At 35.9% G+C, this 19,182-nt stretch overlaps 2 protein-coding genes across 2 annotated transcripts; both read left to right on the plus strand.

Annotated features, from left to right (window-relative positions):
- The first annotated feature begins 626 nt into the window (after window positions 1-626).
- On the plus strand, window positions 627-10,972 carry LOC145559205 (amino acid transporter AVT1I-like). The gene is made up of 3 exons (XM_081620641.1): window positions 627-853; window positions 3,033-3,132; window positions 9,628-10,972. The coding sequence occupies exons 1-3, from the start codon at window positions 764-766 to the stop codon at window positions 10,773-10,775; spliced, it is 1,338 nt and encodes a 445-aa protein (XP_081476767.1). The 5' UTR covers window positions 627-763; the 3' UTR covers window positions 10,776-10,972.
- Window positions 10,973-15,220: 4,248 nt separating this feature from the next.
- On the plus strand, window positions 15,221-18,585 carry LOC145559204 (cytochrome P450 76AD1-like). Its single transcript, XM_081620639.1, has 2 exons — window positions 15,221-16,659; window positions 17,545-18,585. The coding sequence occupies exons 1-2, from the start codon at window positions 15,769-15,771 to the stop codon at window positions 18,169-18,171; spliced, it is 1,518 nt and encodes a 505-aa protein (XP_081476765.1). The 5' UTR covers window positions 15,221-15,768; the 3' UTR covers window positions 18,172-18,585.
- Window positions 18,586-19,182: the final 597 nt, after the last annotated feature.

Consider the following 19,182-nt stretch of genomic DNA (forward strand, 5'->3'; position numbering starts at 1 on the left):
TGGAAGAAATAAGGAAGAGAAGACTTCCTTATAAGTGAGTGCATACTCCAAATAGTATGAGGCCTTTTGAAAAGGTGTCCCAAAACAAATCCGTGCGGGCTAGTCCCAAAGCGGACAATATCATACTAATGTAGAGTGTGCGTGCGAGTGCGACCTGTCAAGGTGGGTGACCGAGACCCAATATATACATCATACTACCTCCGTTTGTTAGTTGACAAGTATTCCTTTTAAGGAAGTTTATTTTTAACTGACACCTTTTCTTTTTAGTTAAGTTTTATATTGCATTTAGTCTATGCCACATGTTTTATCATTCTTCCTCCTCTCCTTAATATATGTACCTAAATTAAACGCGTTAACTTAATAAATAGGGAAGAAGTATCATAGTGTTTACATAGGTTTCTCTATGTCAACAAGAAGCAACAATTTCAACCACCCATACCTTATTAATTAGCAAAAAAACAAACAAACAATTGGTGTGGCTGTGACTTGAGTAATCCCGTTAATTGAATGGCACCATACAAATGTCGATAGGAATAGCTCGAGTTATTTCAAGTTCTATACTTGTAACCCAATCATTATATATAGTATCACCTAAATAAAAAATTATAATTACTTTGCAATTATAATATTATATTAAACTGTTAAATATTAAGCACGTGCTGAAACTCTTAATACTTGACGCACTTTAATCTTTATTCCATGGGTAGTGTAGTATAAATAAAAAACTCATCTTGAAGAAGAACCCCAACTTTCCAAGCTACCAATGTGCTCTATCTTATCCTCAAAGCTTGGTTGGCTAAACAAAGTTCAACCAAAAACCACAATTTTAGACATGCCAAGTTTCGAGTACCAGGTATATACTACATACATTCTCTCGCTCATCATTTTATATTTTATTGCTTCTTTTATATTCATATTATGCATGTAGCGAGCAAACATCTATTGTCAATTTAAAATAATCTCTCGGAATAGACTTGTTAGTTATTCATAAGAATGTATTAATTAATAGCTAACAAATGTTTCAAAGTACAAGTATTAATTGATTTAGTGGTAAGGAAATGACCTTTTAATCTTGAATTTAAGAGTTCAATTTTTAGTAGGAGCACTTTGAGGGTAAGGATTCCGTTACTCTTCCCCTAGTACTCCATTCTAAATTTCTAACATGCTAGTTCATATCTTGTTAACTTATGAGAGGTTTTAGACATAGTTACTCTAATTCATTTATATTTTCATTTTTTTTTTTAAAAAGGTAGTTTTTATACTATTTAGTAGACCCGACAAACGGGTCGTTCGGGCCAATTTGACCAATAGTATATTATAGTTAGACCTGGCAATCCTGACCCGACCTGATTGACCCGACCCGTAACCCGTAAGTTGACCCGAAATCATTGACCAAATGACCCAAACTCCAACTAACTCGACTCGACCCGAACCCGACTCGAAATAGAGTTGACCCGAACATGACCCTATAAACCGAAGTGACCCGACCCGAATGACCTGACCTGATATTGACCCGAAACCCGAACTTGACCCGACCCGAAATGACCCGAAACCCGAAGTAACCCGACCCGATTGTAACCCAAATTGATCGACCCAAATCGACCCGACCCATAGTGACCCAACCCGAATTGACCCGAATCCTAAGTGAATAGGGTGGAATAGTGAATTACTTAGTTTAGGGCTTCTTTATTTCCTACGTAATAGGTACTCATGATTTTTTTTTTTTAATTAAACGATTTTACTTTATTTTTCCAACTATTTTTTTTAAGTGAATTTATTTTGGTGACCCGACATAAACTTGACCCGAATAGACCCGACCCGAATTGACCCGATCTGAATTTGACCTGACCCGAAGATCTTAAAAATTGACCCGACTCGAACAGACCCGACCCGAATTGACACGACTCGAAGTTGACCTGACCCGAACTGGACTTGACCCGAAATGCTGACTCGATTTTGACCTGAAACCCGAATAAACCCGACTTGACCCAAACTCAACCCGAACATTTGCTAACCCGAACTTGATCCGACCCGAACCCAACTTGAATGACCTGTTTGCCAGGTCTAATTATAGTTACTAGGTCAATAAGTATAACGTATAACAATTGAGAATGTGCTCGTTAGCCTCCCTAGTATTAATAAAGTATTCATTAGATGACACTTCCAATAGTGCTATACACACAAGATTGTATTGTTTCATATGCATATAACATTAATTGGTCAAAAATTCAAATTATGAATCACAAGTGTTCCTAATCAAGTGAATATTAGAAAAAATTATTAATTAGTTTAAGTGAATATTAGAAAAAATTTCAATGTAACACTTTAAAAAAAGAAGAATAATAGTGATGATAACAACAAGTGTTCCTAACCAAGTGGAACTATTTATGAATCACAAGTACTAAATTATTTCATGCACTTTCCAATAGTACTATACACACAACTACACAAGACTGTATTGCTTAAGTTATTTTTTATAAGTGTTTAATCGATCAGGTAAAGTAATTAAGCCCTAAAGTAGTTAGGTCATTTTGAGTATCAGTTAATTTAGTTTGGGCCAAGTAGTTTCGGATATAGTTTGGGTCGCTTTGGATCAATCAATTCGGGTTAAGATTGGGTCGAATTACTTCAGGTCGAGTCGATTCGGGTATTGGGTCAACTTCGGATCGGGTCAATTTGGGTATTGGGTCAACTTTAGGTCGGGTCAATTCGAGTATAGAGTCAACATCAGGTCCATCAATTCGGATCGGGTATTTGGTCAAGTTCAGGTCAACTCCATTTCGAATTGGGTATTGATCAAGTTTGGTCAGTTTCGTGTTCGGGTCAATTTTGAGTTGACATTTTTGGGTCTCGATGGGTTAGGATTGTCAGGTCTACTATTTAGTACCCCCATGCGTGCTGGTGAATCTACTTAGCTTAGTGCCTTAGTGCGACTATTTGGATGAGAAGATGGATGCATTCATCTTAGACATGCATTTTCAATTTGACAATATAAAGTGACTAAGTGCATAATGAATTTCTCTCTTACACAGCCATTATTGGAGTTGGAGGACAACAACAAAGAATCTTCACTTAAAGAATCCAACACTTCTTTCTTGAAGACTGTTTTTAATGGCATCAACGTCATATTAGGTTTGTTCTTAAATTTCTCCTTCCTTTCTAATCAACATTTTCTATTTTTAATGATTTTATTGCTTAGGCAATGCCTGATCCCCTACTCATGAGAGAGAATCCTAGTGAGAGAGAGTCTCCACCCCCTTCTAAACAACAACCACCTACACTAACATCCCCTACTCCCACCTCCACCCCTGTTTCCTCTTCTACCCCTTACTCCTCCAACCCCATCACCTCTTCTACTCCTTCTACTCACTCCCGCAACCAAACCCAGCCTCCTTCTTTTCTAGATGCACTTAAAAATAAGAACCAGCCACCTTTAGCTTACTCAAAAGCAGCTACTTCACCTCCTTCCTCCTTTAATGCGGAGACAGAAGTCTTTCTACCAATTGATGACCATGAATACAATTCCTTATGTGATGACTGGCTTTCCTCAATCATCTCAAAGCCCTGTGGGAAATCTTTCTCAACAGAATTTTATGTAGAACATCTTAAAAAAATTTGGAGAAACGCGCATCCGAGCTCTACCTTTCCAATTGGTAAAGGATTCTTCATCACCAAGTTCAAACACCGGGAAGACTTGGACCAAGTCCTGTCAAAAGGACCTTGGTTCATTAATGGGGCGTTCATCTATGTGGAAAGATGGACACCAGGTTTCAAACCCTCTAGTGCTCCACCAAACAGAACAACGACTTGGGTGGAGTTGCCAGAGCTGCCGGCTGAATTCCACACAAGCTCAATGCTAGCCAAAATAGGGAATTCCATTGGTTCCTTTGTCAAAGCTGATGCAAACCGAGGTATCAACTTCTTACGAACTGCCAGATTACTTGTCCTGCTCAATGATGACCGGCAGAGAAAGAACCATATTTGGCTAGGGAGAGTGAAACAAGAAATCTGTTACAAAGACCCTACACAGAAAAAACCCAACCCTCTTCAACCACATAATCAGACCTCCATCACCAACAAACAACAGCCTAATACCCCCGCTACCACCGGCAACGCCCAACCGTCTTCTACTCAAAAAAATTCTGCTCCAAAAGGCCAATCAGGGGAGACTGATTCGTGGCAATTGGTGTCCAAAAAAAGTAACAAATTGTCTCTATTATCCACTGGATATACACCTCAGTCAAATGGGACCCACCAGTTAATAAAAAATGCTCCTCAAGTGAATACGACGAATTTGTTTAATTTGCTCCAAGTTGAAGCTGAAGTTGAGGGGCCCACCATCAATTACATAAACTCTGAAAATCCTCGGATTTCCCTCGACCAAAAATCCTTCCAAAATCCTTCTATCATCTTTCCCAATTTCTTTACAGACCTAAGCCGCCTAATTGCGTCCTGTCATCTCCGATGTCAAATCGCCCCTCCCCAGTTTACCTTCCCAATACCCGGCACTTCGCCAAAGAACGACTACCCTCCTCTCACTACAAAATTTCTTACTACCCCTACCCTCACTCTCTCCTTACCAAACTCAAAAAACTCATCTCTTTCTCCATACCACCTCCAGAAAAATGGAAAACCAACAAAAAAAACGGGAGAAAACCGAAGCCCTCATCAGAGCGATTCAGCAGCGCCGCCCGGCGAAAAACCCGGTCACGGTGATTCCCTGTCATGCGAGGAACTTAATCACCTCAACAAAACCCCAATTCACCCAAGCAGAAACATTGTTCAACCTTCAAACTTTCTATGTTCAGGGGATCTTGGGCACGTGGAATGCACTGACCCCAGGAGTTGTCCGACAGATCCTTCTAAACCCAGCAGCAACTGCTCCGATGTTCACAAACATCAAGACAGGAGATCTCGTGGATCCGAGAGTACTAGTCCCAGCACACATCCCTTCTCTAGCGGATGTGACTTTGATGTGCGAGCCTCTCGGCATTCTCCTCAAGTGGTGGATAGGGGAGTTACAGAGGAATTACTCGGGGATGGTAATGCCTTGGGAGCTACAACTTCTATCCGACCCGGAGCCCGTTCTTCCAAAAGAGCGAAAAGCCCTATCGATTACAGACGACTGGCTTGTGGTCCAAACCGTCGCCGGAGCAAACAACGTCAAATGGCTTCGCCTGACAAGACAGGCGACGCAACTCCAACTCCACGCTGGATGGGGGATAAAAAAGAACTCCACGGTGGAAATGTCAGGGATCAAAATCAAGTCCAACACTCTGGAGAAATTCAGCCATTACTCGGGCCTCTATGTCACTCTCGACAACGATGCGGCCTACGAAACAAAGGTGGAGATGACGAAATTCCCAGTGATAAAAGCGGGAATGTCAATCCTACTCTGGAACGCTAGGGGAATAGCTCGTCAGGGGTTCAAAAAGAACTGCCGACAGCTCTTGAGGGATCACGAACTGGAAATTGTGATCCTTACGGAGACTAAGGTCAAAAAATCAGGGGTAGAAGAGATCATCGACAACCTCCCCTTCAACTCGTTTGAGGTGGTTGACCCGGTGGGTTTATCGGGTGGGATCCTTATTCTCTGGAACAGTGGTGTGAACTCGGTGACTACGGTCAGCAAGGATCGCAGATTTATCCATGCCGTTGTACAGGTAGCTAACACTACTCCCTTTTTTATGTCAGTAGTGTATGCCAGTACCTCTTTTAATGCTAGATTAGAAATGTGGAGTGATTTTCTGAATTTAGCGCCAACAGTTAATCTCCCGTGGTTAATGTGTGGCGATTTTAATGAAATTTGTTTTGCCCATGAGAAATGGGGGGGAAATCCTCACCCCATTAATCAAATGAGGGCTTATAAAGAAACAATGGATCAATGCAATTTATTGGATCTTGGGTATACGGGTCACAAGTATACTTGGTTCAATAAGCGCAGAAATTCACCCATTTTTGAAAGATTGGACAGATTTTGGGCTAACCCCGATTGGATTAGCCAATTCCAAGAGGCCGTTGCACAAAACCTTCCAAGAATGTCGTCGGATCATAACCCTTTGCTACTTTCCCTTAAAAATCCGGTTCTAATTCCGGGTCAAAAACTATTCAGATTTGAACCTATGTGGATGTCCGACCCGGAATTTGAACCATTCATTTCTCAACAATGGGCTACGATCCATGACATTCTGCCGTCCAAATTGGCGGGCCTCTCTAAGTCAATCTCAGTTTGGGCCCAAAACCATTTTGGATCTCTCCAAAAGAAAATTAGAAGAGTGAGAGCCAGAATGGAAGGAGCCCAATTTGCCTTTCAAAAAAATCCTTCCAATTTGTTCCTATTTGACTTAGAGAAATCACTAAATGATGAATTACACCTTCTTCTTGAACAAGAAGAGATGTATTGGGCGGCTAGATCGCGTACGGATTGGTTAATAAATGGAGATCGTAACACTCGGTTCTTCCATCTTTCATCTACCATCCGGAAAAAAAATAACAAGATAACCACTTTGAAAAATGAAGTGGGAGAGTGGTTGGTTGACCCTACTAAAATACATGATCACATTCTTTCTCACTTCTCCTCCCTTTTCACCTCTGACAATATCCGCCCTCCACAAATGCCAAACTCTTCCCAGCTCATTCATTGTTGTTCCATTCCCTCCCTTCTCGAACTCAAAGAAGCTGTTTTCTCAATTGGTGCCTTAAAGGCCCCGGGTGAGGACGGATTTCATGCTCTTTTCTTCCAACATTTCTGGAAACTAATCAATTATGACTGCCATTCACTAATCTCTTCCATCTTCACCTCAAGAGTCATCCCTCCAAATCTCAATAAAACAGTAATCTGCTTAGTTCCAAAAATTCGAAACCCAACAAAAATCACCAGTTATAGGCCCATTAGCCTTGTAAATACTTGCTACAAATTTGTGTCAAAGATCCTTGTTCAGCGAATTAGGCCCCATCTGAATTCAATCATCTCACCCAACCAAAACAGTTTCCTCCCCGGCCGTGGAACTGATATCAATTTTGTCATAGCATCTGAGATCATCCATGCCATGGGGAAGAAAAAGAAGGGTAGAAAAGGTGTCTTTGCCCTTAAAATCGATCTTGAGAAGGCGTATGATCGCCTTGAATGGCCATTTATACGCCACTGCCTCCTCTACTTCAACTTCTCTTTGGATACCATTGAACTCATCATGAGCTGTGTCACATCCGTCTCTTCCTCTATCCTAATCAATGGCCGCCTCTCTCAACCCTTTACCCCATCAAGAGGCTTGCGTCAAGGCGACCCCCTTTCCCCATACCTATTCATAATTTGCTTGGAATACCTCTCGAGGATGATCCATGAGGAATGTGAAAAAAAGAGTTGGAACCCATTTAGATTTAGGGGAGGGAAAACATCCATATCCCACCTTTTGTTTGCGGACGATGTCATCCTATTTGGCCAGACAAACAAAAAAACCCTTCTCTCCTTGAAAAAAACCCTCTCAGATTTCTTCAAAATCTCGGGGCAAAAAATGAATGATCAAAAGAGCTCCATCTTCTTCTCTCCGAACACCCCTACATCCTCAATTGATGATTTTGAACAAGAACTGAATGTTACAGCAACCTCAGATCTTGGCAAGTATCTAGGATTCCCTCTCTCTTCAAAAAAACCAAGCAAAAAGACTCTCCAGTTCTTAGTAGATAAAATAGGTGCCAAACTTGCGTCTTGGAAGAGCAAAACCCTCACCAAAGCTGGTCATAACATCCTCATCCAGTCTACCCTGCACTCAATCCCAAGATATTTTATGCAAACCCTGTATTTCCCAGCTCAAATCTGTAAAACGCTTGACTCCAACTGCTCAAGATTTTTTTGGGGGAACTATGATGAATCTAGGAAGATAGCATGGCTATCTTGGGAAAAAATTTGCAAGCCAAAAGACCATGGGGGCCTGGGTTTCCTTAAACATGAGCATCTCAACCTAGTGTCTCTTTCCAAGCTTTGTTGGTCTATCTATAATAACAAGGGATGGGCAGCAAATATCTTAAGAGAAATCTACATAGATAACAAGGATAACCCCACCCCATTTAACAAGGGGTCATATATTTGGGTGGGTGTGGGAAAGGCTTGGAATTTATTCCAAAAAAGCCTTGCTTGGGAGGTGGGAGATGGCAGCTCTATAAATCTTTGGGATGAGAACTGGTTAACAAACCTCCCCCTTAGATTTTTCCTTTATGGTCCCATCAATTTCCATGCTACTAAACTCACTTTATATGAGATCAGATTTGCCTCTAAACCACATCTCGAGGATCTCCTTTCATTCCAACTAAGTGACAACCTCTTTAACCTTATCCATTCTATCCCTTTCTCAAATACACTAGATTCTCACTTCTCCACCTGGACTTACAAAGCCAAATTCGACTCTAAAAAAGCAAGAGCATCTCTACTTGACAGCTTGGGTGAATCCCGTCCTCCTCCGGATTTCAAATGGGACTTAATTTGGGGCTGCCATACCCATCCCAAAATAAAGTCTTTCTTGTGGCTACTTGTATGGGATCGCATACCTCACAAGTTCAACTTAAACAAAAGAATCCCTTCTGTCTCTCCAAATTGCCCTTTCTGCCCAAATACTCATGAAACATCAGCCCATCTCTTCATCTTTTGTCCAAGAGCCCAGCAATTTTGGGACCTTCTTCCCTGTCCTGCTACCATTAATTTCTCTGGCTCCTGGACTAACTGGTTGTCACAGAATCTCACTCTTTCAGCAGACTCTTCCCATGGAATTCCATGGAAAATGATTTTTTGTTTTGCTCTTTGGCACCTTTGGCTTAGAAGGAATGCTTGGACTTTCTCCAAACAAAACACCCCCCTAATCTCATCAGTCAACCAGTGCATCTGGGCTGCTTCAGAGTCTTACTACTGTAAACCAACCTCTGAAAGTCTTAAGCCCTCGGCTAAGCACTGGCTTCCTCCCCCCCCAAACTGTCTCAAAATCAATTGTGATGCCTCGTTCCTTCCTCACTCTAAGGAAGCGGGGTGTGCTGTAGTGTGTAGAAATAGCATGGGTGATTGGGTGACTGGTCTGGTCTGGAAAGGTTATCTTCCTACTAGCCACGATGCTGAGTTAAAAGCTCTGGAAATGGCTCTAACTCTAACCAGAGATAAACATTGGAACAATGTCATTCTTTGTACGGATGCTAAAAGGGCAGTTGAAGAGATCAAGGCAAATGAATTTATCCCTAACTCTCCAGCTTTAATCAAATCATGCAGGGACCTGCAAATGGACCTCCAAGTGGATATGCGCTATGAAGGGAGAGGCAGCAACGAGGTTGCAGATGTGCTAGCAAAGGATGCAAGGAAGAATTTAGAGGCGATGCACCAGATTTGTATTTTGATCAACCCTCCTCTAATTTGTAATGATGCTTTTGTGAGAGATAAAACTCTAAGCACTGAGAACTTGTCTTTTAATTGTGCTGGTGATGTCCCAGCTGCACATTGCTGTAACTTAACTCTTAACTAATTATGCATCCTATTCTTCAAAAAAAAAAAAAATGATTTTATTGCTTTTTTTGTTATAAAAAAAAGGCAGCTTAAGTTTGTGTATATATTACAAGATGAGACTAATGAATATACTTACATAAGATGAACAGGCAATGGAATTTTGATAGTCCCTTATGCATTAGCTCACGGAGGTTGGTTAAGCTTAATCTTGTTTATTGCCATAGCCGCGGTAGCTACCTACACGAGCTTGCTACTTAAATGGTGTATGGACGTAGATCCAAGGATCAGGACTTATTCTCACATAGGCGAGTATGCTTTTGGTAATGCTGGTAAAGTGATCGTATCAATCGTTCTTTATGTTGAACTTTATATGGTTACTACAAGTTACTTAATCTCGGAAGGAGATAATCTAAACAAGCTATTCCCGGGATTTTCAGTTGGAGTATTTGGAATCCCAATCGATGGCAAATCATGCTTCATAGTAATCGTTGCTCTAATTCTTCTCCCAACTGTTTTGTTGGATAGTCTAAGCATTTTGGCTTACATTTCTGCGGTTGGTGTTTTAGCTAGTCTTTTAATCCTTGGATCTGTTTTATGGGTTGGAGTTTTCGAAGGAATAATTGGATTTCACCAAGTAAAAGATCATGTTCCCCTCTTCAATTGGAAAGGAATTCCAACGGCGATCAGCTTATACATGTTTTGTTTTAGTGGTCAGACAGTTATTCCTACTGTTTATATCTCTATGCAAAAGAAACATCATTTCTCTACGGCTTTACTCTTGAGCTTCACATTCTCCGCCTTTATCTATGTTTCAATGGCTGTGTTAGGGTGCTTGATGTTTGGGTCAAGTGTCGAATCACAAATAACTTTGAACCTTCCAACGAGAAAACTGAGCTCTGAAGTTGCAATCTACACTACATTGATCACTCCTTTAGTGAAGTATGCACTAATATTGAAGCCTGTCGTAGTTTCAACAGAAGGTTGGTTTCCTAGCAAATACCATAATGGTAGGTGGTTCAATTATATTGTTAGATTGACCTTAGTTGCTACGCAAGTAGTCATAGCTTTGGCGCTGCCTTTTTTCGGATATCTCATGTCACTTATGGGAGCATTGCTTTGCTCGGTTGCTGCACTTACAATTCCATGCTTGTGCTACTTGAAGATTTCAAGCACCACTTCTAAATCGAGACCAGCTGAGCGCTTCTTCATATGGTGCATTGTATGCCTAAGTTTAGTTTTATTGATATCCGGCACATACACATCAATATTAGATATATTGGTGGAAATCACACATTAACGTTGTACGCAATTTTGTGTCACACGGCTTTTTTCTTTTTTTTTTTTTTTTTTTTTTTTTTTAAAGTATTGGTACTCCTTGCTTGTTAGATGCTTAAATGTATACTATATGCTTCTTTAAGCGTACTTGAATTGAGTGCATATACTAATTCATATGATAATGAAACTGAATGAGCTCTCTTGTGACTCTTAATTAGTCCCGGCTCCTAAGTGGTTGTTGAAGATGGTGAGTGAAAAGGTATTAATAGAAGGATAGAGTATTACTAATATTTTTTGCCCTGGTGTAAAGAGAACTTACAAGGGTATGTAGTGATGTAGAAGAGATTCGATGTCAGAGATAAGTACCACCACCTTGTTACCATCCATGCAGAGTACGTATTAACATTAAGATACGAAAATGATGATAAATTACGGTGATTATTCTAGTAAAAATAAGGTAAAGACAACAAAGCTTAAGTTGATAACTAGAAATTAAATATTATCTCATGATAAATGTTTTACTTTAGCCCTTATATATAAGTGGGAATGCAACATTGTATCAAAAGTTAAATAAAAATTTATCTAAATTTTTCTGTAATTTTTGTGCATTAGCACATTGAATTGAATAGTGACTATTTTTAATGGACGTACCTTTTCCTGTTTTAGATTAAAAATAACATATCACTGTTTGATATATATGTGGAAATCACACATTAATCTTTTTATTTTTTGCAATTAGGATTAAATATTTCAATCAAATAGAATTTGATATATAACATATATCATATATTATTTGAATGTTTCTATGTATCTATTCTTATGTTTGTGTCGTGCTGATAAATGTTTTGTGTCGTGCTATTCTTATGTTTATGTTCAGAGTTAAATAGGTTAGAGGACCTTAATTAAAGTCCTTAACACTAACCTAGCCCGTTTAATAAAGTCCAAAGGAGAACATGACCCAATACAACAATAATAATTCTGGATGGGCCATTAACATACCACTTAGTCCATATGCCAATCGCATCAACTGCTGCCTTATAGGCCCAGAATCCAGATGGTATGGTTTAGTCATCAATTCAAGAACATTTTCTAAGAGTTAAACTAAGGGCCTGTTCCGATTGACTGAACTCAGCTGAACTGAACTGAACTGAACTGAACTGAACTTATTAATTAGTGATTTTTAACTACGGATTAGTGATCTTTGATTATTTATTACTATACATATGTGTATATACAAATGTACATATTAAAATATTTACGAAAAATATACTATATAATTATAATTATAAAACGTATGGAAAATATATTATAAAATGTATGGAAAATATATTATAAAATGTATGGAAAATATATTAAAAACTTGAAACCTCTAAACATTTTAAACACATATACTATTTATTATTATTATTATTATTATTATTTATTGATGATTATTATTATTATTTATTGATTATTATTATTAGTATTATTATTATTATTATTATTATTATTATTATTATTATTATTATTATAATTATTATTATTATCATTATTATTATTATTATTATTATTATTATTATTATTATTATTATTATTATTGTTTTTGTTGATGTTGTCGTTGTAATAAGAGCTTAAAAGAATGAAATTTGGCTTTATATCATTAGCAATATCATTAGACATAAATTAAGAGCTGAGCTGAACTGAACTGAACTGAGCTGAACTGAACTGAACTGAACTGAACTGAACTTCAACGGAACAGAACATGCCCTAAATCAATACAAAAACAAATGTTCGTAGTTAATTAATTATCCTAGCAAATATTAAAAAAGTGATCAATTATGCATTCTGGTTATATATGCAGAGTATCCGAGTGTGAATGTATGATTTCTTCCTGCCAATGTAAGTATGCAATTAACTAATCATCAGTTTTGAGAGTGAAAGATAGCTAGGTGGTTAGAACTTCTCTCCCGGTTTCAGGGGACCTAAGAATTGATTTTCATCGGCTACTCGTGTGACTCTCTAAACACCAAAAAACCAATCATCAATCTTACATCTTTTATTTGAAGATGAAATTTCTTATGGAATTAAATTTTGGCAAACATAGAAATTACATGTGCGGATGTAAACGTGCATGTGCATCGATGCCTAAACCGAGTAAGCATATACGTAGTACAACTACACAATGATTCAAGTATAAATGTATATCATACTAATAAATCTTGTTTAAAACGAAGGATTGATAAAAATAGGGCCGATTTTAAGTCAAACAGATGGGTTGACTGTTTTAAGATTATTTTTTGTTTAAATTTTCTTTTAGCTACCGAGTATTTGGGTTTTAATACAAGTTATTTATCAAAATTAATTACTTTTAGCTATCATATCATATAACTAATATATAAAGCTGGATTTTTAGACACGTTACGAGACAACGACACTTGACATTCTAACTTTTCGCCAAGTGTCACGCCACGTTGGATAGATTTAAATAGACTTTATAAGACAAAAACGTTAGTTTATTTTAGGATAAAATTGTTAGTTTAGAATTTTATTTTCAATAAAATAAAATTTGAGTGTCGCGGCACATTAAATATATTTAAATAGACTTCATAAACAACCCGGGCATCGCACGGGGCACAAAACTAGTCTAAAATAAGGCAGTTTGGTTTGGTTTTAAAAAGATATAGTTTGGTGTTGTATGAATTTTGCATGTCAGGTTTAATATAAATTAGCTACACATTAACGAAGAAAAAAAACACTATATTGAATCTTGTAAGATTTGTCTAATTGTATACTTTTTAAAAAAAAAAAATGTAATTTTCATAAATTCTCTTAATACGCAATAAAAGGTACAAGGTATATATATGTAGCCATTAGTAAAAGTTTTGATTAGTCTGATCTCAAAATTTATGAACATAACTAATTATCTGATCCAGTTTTGATAAGCATAAGTATTAATTAAGCCAAGTATTAGAAAGAAGCTGAAAAGAACGAGTCTATAATGTACAACATGGCCATAACAAACTTGAAAAGTCAATACTAAGTTGTCATATTAAACCATATATATTCTCATCCACACTAAGATATTCTTATGACTATTTGTGTGTTTTTTTTTTAGGGAAGATATTCTTATGACTTTAAAGTTTTGTTTTGTTTTGTTTTTTTCACTCAATAAATTTGATAATGACATAAATGGATAAGTTTCAACTTCAATTTCAGAACAAAAATGGTAAGTTTTAATACAAAGAGCCAAAGAAAAATGTCACTTATTTTACTCCCTCTGTTTCTAAATATTGTAAGAAACTGTATGTATGCCTAGATAAGTTGTCTAACATTTGTTTTAAACGCGTTTTTATTTCCTTGTTCTCTATAATTTATTTTGTTTTGAATTTTTCGGAATTTAATTAAATACTAAGGGAGACTAGGGAGTCTAAAAACATACAAATTGGAAGTTTTAAATATTATTCACTCTTATAGTCTTATTAAACTCAAAGTGGCCGAAGCTAAGTATACAACTTGACCCCTTCTGTACAAGATCATATTCTAGTCATTTTGAGGCTCTTATATTTGACCGAATAACATTGACGAAGAGTGGGATTATTGGATTATTATTTGATTAACTGAACTTTAATTAACACATTATTATTAATGCCTTAATGGAGATACAAGGCTACAAATTTACAATGGTTATTAGATAAGATAGACTCTCACATTTGTTGTCAACAGGTAACCTTATTCTAATATCGACATGCACTAATTGGATTAATATTAGGAAAATACTTTACTTTCATTTATATGAAGGTGATAAAATATAAACTATAAAGACCAGGCTAGTTAAACTACTTTAGGCATTGGTTTTTTTGGAGGTTTGTGTTGTCACATAAGTTGTACGTATACCTAAGGAACCAATTTTGATGACAAAAGAGACTATTATCACAGACTCACAGTATAGAATATTTTATCAAAACTATGATGACTATTGAGTACTATTGTATTATTTTTGGTGTACAAATAGCCACACAAGGTAATGGGATAAATGTAATGTGAATATGTGATACACCCGTCAGAACTCAGGATAACTGAGATATAGCAGATGTGGTTTTGAATACCGCCCACAAGAATTTTGTTGACTAATAACCTAAATATCTAATTGACATCTACATATATGATGGCTATTTAGTTACACCATATTAGATATATATGCTGATATGCAACCCTAAGCTAAAAGTAAGTATATATATTAAACATTACTTACAAAATCAACTTGTAATTTTATCATATTATGTACATAATTTCAAAATTAAAGCCTAAATATAAGAACTTATGCTTGACGACAATATAATAAATATGACAACTTATTTCGAATTGAACCAAGATATAGAGTATAACACTGCACATTAATACTATGATGACAATTACTACTCCGTATAAGACAATGTACTCTATATAATTTTGTTTCCATCATCAAGTCAATTAATGGTGAATGTGTGAGGTCAGCTAATACGCTGACGTTCTTTGGTTATTTCCTAGCTTTCACACAACAACTTTTAAATCATGTGATATAATAGATCGAGCATCATGGTTAATTATATGAGCTAGAACACCTTTAACGTCTTTACATTATTTAATACCAAGTACGGTATACAATTAACTGTTTTTTTTTCTTTTTTAAAAAGTATACAATAAGTAGTGATATACGATTACTTAATTAGTAGCTTTTATGGAATTGACCTAACTTGGTCCACTTAATGTGTTGAACGAGAAATTATATCTAACTATATACTTGTATATATTTAATTTAATTTGGTACATACCTCTCATAATATCTTATGATTCCAGGTGTTATGCGAATATTTATTAATATTTCATTTTTTTTTAATTAACCACCAATTTTTCTCAATTGGGCTGTATATATATAGTAGGTTTTAAGCATGGAATCATAACAACTCATCAAAACATAATATTTACATACATAAACACACACCTTAAACCATCTAGCCTTAGCTTGCCTATTTCATTTTTTGTTCCATTCTTAAACCATGGAACATACAACACTTGCATTGATACTTTCAATTTTGTTTATTTGCTTTCATTTGGTTCGATCATTTGTTAGCCACTCTACAAAGTCCAATAAACTCCCACCCGGGCCTAAAAGAATGCCAATCTTTGGCAATATTTTCGATCTTGGGGAGAAGCCTCATCGATCATTTGCAAATCTTGCTAAGATTCACGGGCCTTTGGTGAGCTTACAGTTAGGAAGTATCACAACTATTGTAGTGTCTTCAGCTGATGTAGCCAAAGAAATGTTTCTTAAAAATGACCAGGCACTTGCTAATCGAACCATTCCCGATTCTGTTAGGGCAGGAGACCACGACAAGCTCTCCATGTCGTGGTTGCCCATATCAGCTAAATGGAGAAATCTTAGAAAGATCTCCGCCGTGCAACTTCTCTCAAATCAACGTCTTGATGCTAGCCAAGCCCATAGACAAGCCAAGGTCGAACAACTTCTTGCATACGTGCAAGATTGTTCTAAGAAAGGCCAACCCGTTGATATAGGGAGGGCCGCATTTACAACTTCTCTAAACTTATTATCAAACACATTTTTTTCAACGGAGTTGGCAAGCCACGAGTCTAATAATTCACAAGAGTTTAAGCAACTCATGTGGAACATAATGGAGGAAATTGGTAAACCAAATTACGCCGATTTTTTCCCCATTCTTGGCTACGTTGATCCATTCGGAATAAGGCGTCGTTTGGCTGGTTACTTTGATAAACTCATTGCTGTTTTTCAAGACATAATTTGTAAAAGGCAAAAAATTCGATCAACCAAAGTTTCAAGTGAAAAACAAACGGGTGATATTTTAGACACACTTCTCAACCTCTACGATGAAAATGAGTTGAGTATGGGTGAGATTAATCATCTTCTTGTGGTAAGTAATTCTATTTCACTAATTACTAATTATAGTTTTTAATATTTACAAAGTATAAATAATGAAATAATTGAAAATATACGGCTATACTATATTTTAATTAGTCAACTTGAATGACAGTTATTTTCGGTTTGCAATGGTAGGTAAATATTAATTTAAGATTTACTAGTTTAAGGTATGATATTTTATTACGTACTCAAGGTTTTGAAATTAATGATCATGTACTCCGTACAATACTATGGAGTACTTCGTTACAGAATTAAGTCGGCAATAAAAGACACAGGACATATATGAAACCAACTTTAGGCAACTAGATAAATCAGTACTTATTGCTATTATTTCCCTACAATAATAAATCACTACTAATTAATTTGCTTGTTAAAGGTGTTTTTCAACATTAATTGGGTAGTGACCTGTTCTCTAAAGCTATTATGGAGTCTAAAGTTTATAAGTTTCTTTAACTACTAATTATATCGATTAATCAATTACGTATGGAAATTAAAATTTTGAAAAGTATTACGTGTATCGAGATAAATCTAGCAAGAATTCACATAATTGTATATTTACTTTGTATTTAAATCATAAACTATATTAAAAGTGAATATGTGATATATATAGTACTAGCTCAAAAGTTACAATACTAGCTCAATTCCTTATTATTTGCAATAAAGAAATTTTTTATGTCTCATAAATAATACTTCTATATTGCAAACTAATAAGAAATAGAAGTAGTGTATAAAAAAAAATTAAAAAAAAAAAAAAAGTAAAAACGAAATAAAGTATGCACTAATTATATTCGTTAATTATGAGCTTTAATTTTTGTAAAGATAATTTGCTACCTACCTAGCTATAAGCTAACAATTGCTAAATGATTATGTCATGTAGGACATCTTTGATGCCGGAACTGATACTACAGCTAGCACATTAGAGTGGGCAATGGCTGAGCTTGTTAAAAATCCTGGGATGATGATTAGAGTTCAAAATGAAATCGAACTAGCCATTGGCAAAGGTTGCTCCATGGTCCAAGAATCTGATATCTCAAAACTACCTTACTTGCAAGCCATCATTAAAGAAACATTGCGATTGCACCCTCCAACCGTATTTCTCTTACCTCGAAAAGCAGACGTTGATGTAGAGTTATATGGTTACGTCGTACCCAAAAATGCACAAGTTCTAGTAAATCTTTGGGCCATTGGTCGCGATCCAAAGGTATGGAAAAATCCAGAAATATTTTCACCTGAAAGGTTTATAGGGTGTGACATTGATTTTAAGGGACGAGATTTTGAACTCTTGCCCTTTGGTGCCGGAAGAAGGATATGCCCTGGATTAACTTTGGCTTATAGAATGTTGAACTTAATGATGGCTAATTTTGTTCATTCCTTTGATTGGAAACTTGAAGATGGAATGAATCCAAAAGACTTGGACATGGATGAGAAATTTGGTATCACATTGCAAAAGGTTAAACCTCTACAAGCTATTCCAGTACAAAGGAAACAATATTGCATGTCATAATTTCACATTACAATTAGTATCTTAGAGTTAATCTTTTGCATGATTATTGGTTCTGTATTTCCTTTAAGCCTTTAAGGAGGGTGACGAATTCATAAAAACGTAAGCGACTACGTGCTCCCATATTTTGTACATCAATCTGAAACATTTGTTATTCTTGTACGTACCAATTTTACAATTGTTAGTACAATTATAGCTACACTGTACTACCTTTCAAGATAATTCATATTAAAAAAAAAAAAAAAAAAAAAAAAAAAAAAAAAAAAAAAGCTCGATGAAGTTCATTTATGTATTGTGTCATAGCTAATTATATAATTATTCATTGTTGCTCTATTGTACTCAATATGATATTCATATAATCACGTACTTCAAATCCGTAAACCAACTTCTACGATCCCAATCTATTAGAAAACTTTTATATACACCTCTATGTAAGCCTGTAAGGTGTACTCAAGTGTATATTACTAATTGATTGATATATATTTTTTCTTATTTTAAAATCTAAAATGAGCAAAGTTATATCAAATGAGCAAAAAAACACATTTTGATGCACCTACCTCTATATGCACCCGAGTGTATATTAATACTATTATTTGTTAATTTATAGAATATGTAGTATATATCATCTTGGATTTTTTTTTTATTTTTTTAATACAGTAATATTAAGTACCAAAATAAATTCCCTCAAAAAAAAAAAAAAAAAAAGTACCAAAATAAATATTATTAACTACAGTAATATTTTTTAAACATCTTTAAAACTTTTGTACATAAACTTATATGGACATATGGTATATGGAGTACAATAGTATCGTGGACTGGTGGTACCTTGGAATTGAATTATAATCGAATTTCATCTATTTAATTGGTAAAATGACTAATATATAAAATAAGAGGGACTATTCAATAATTAGCTTGTAATGTGGATCTTATACATAAAATAAATTAAGCTGTTCAATTAGTATTTTAGGGTCTGTTTGGCATCGCTGTGGTTTTCTGTTTTTTGGTTTTTTGTTT

This window comes from Chenopodium album, chromosome 9, assembly GCF_948465745.1.
Source record: "Chenopodium album chromosome 9, dcCheAlbu1.1, whole genome shotgun sequence".
Lineage (NCBI taxonomy): Eukaryota > Viridiplantae > Streptophyta > Magnoliopsida > Caryophyllales > Amaranthaceae > Chenopodium > Chenopodium album.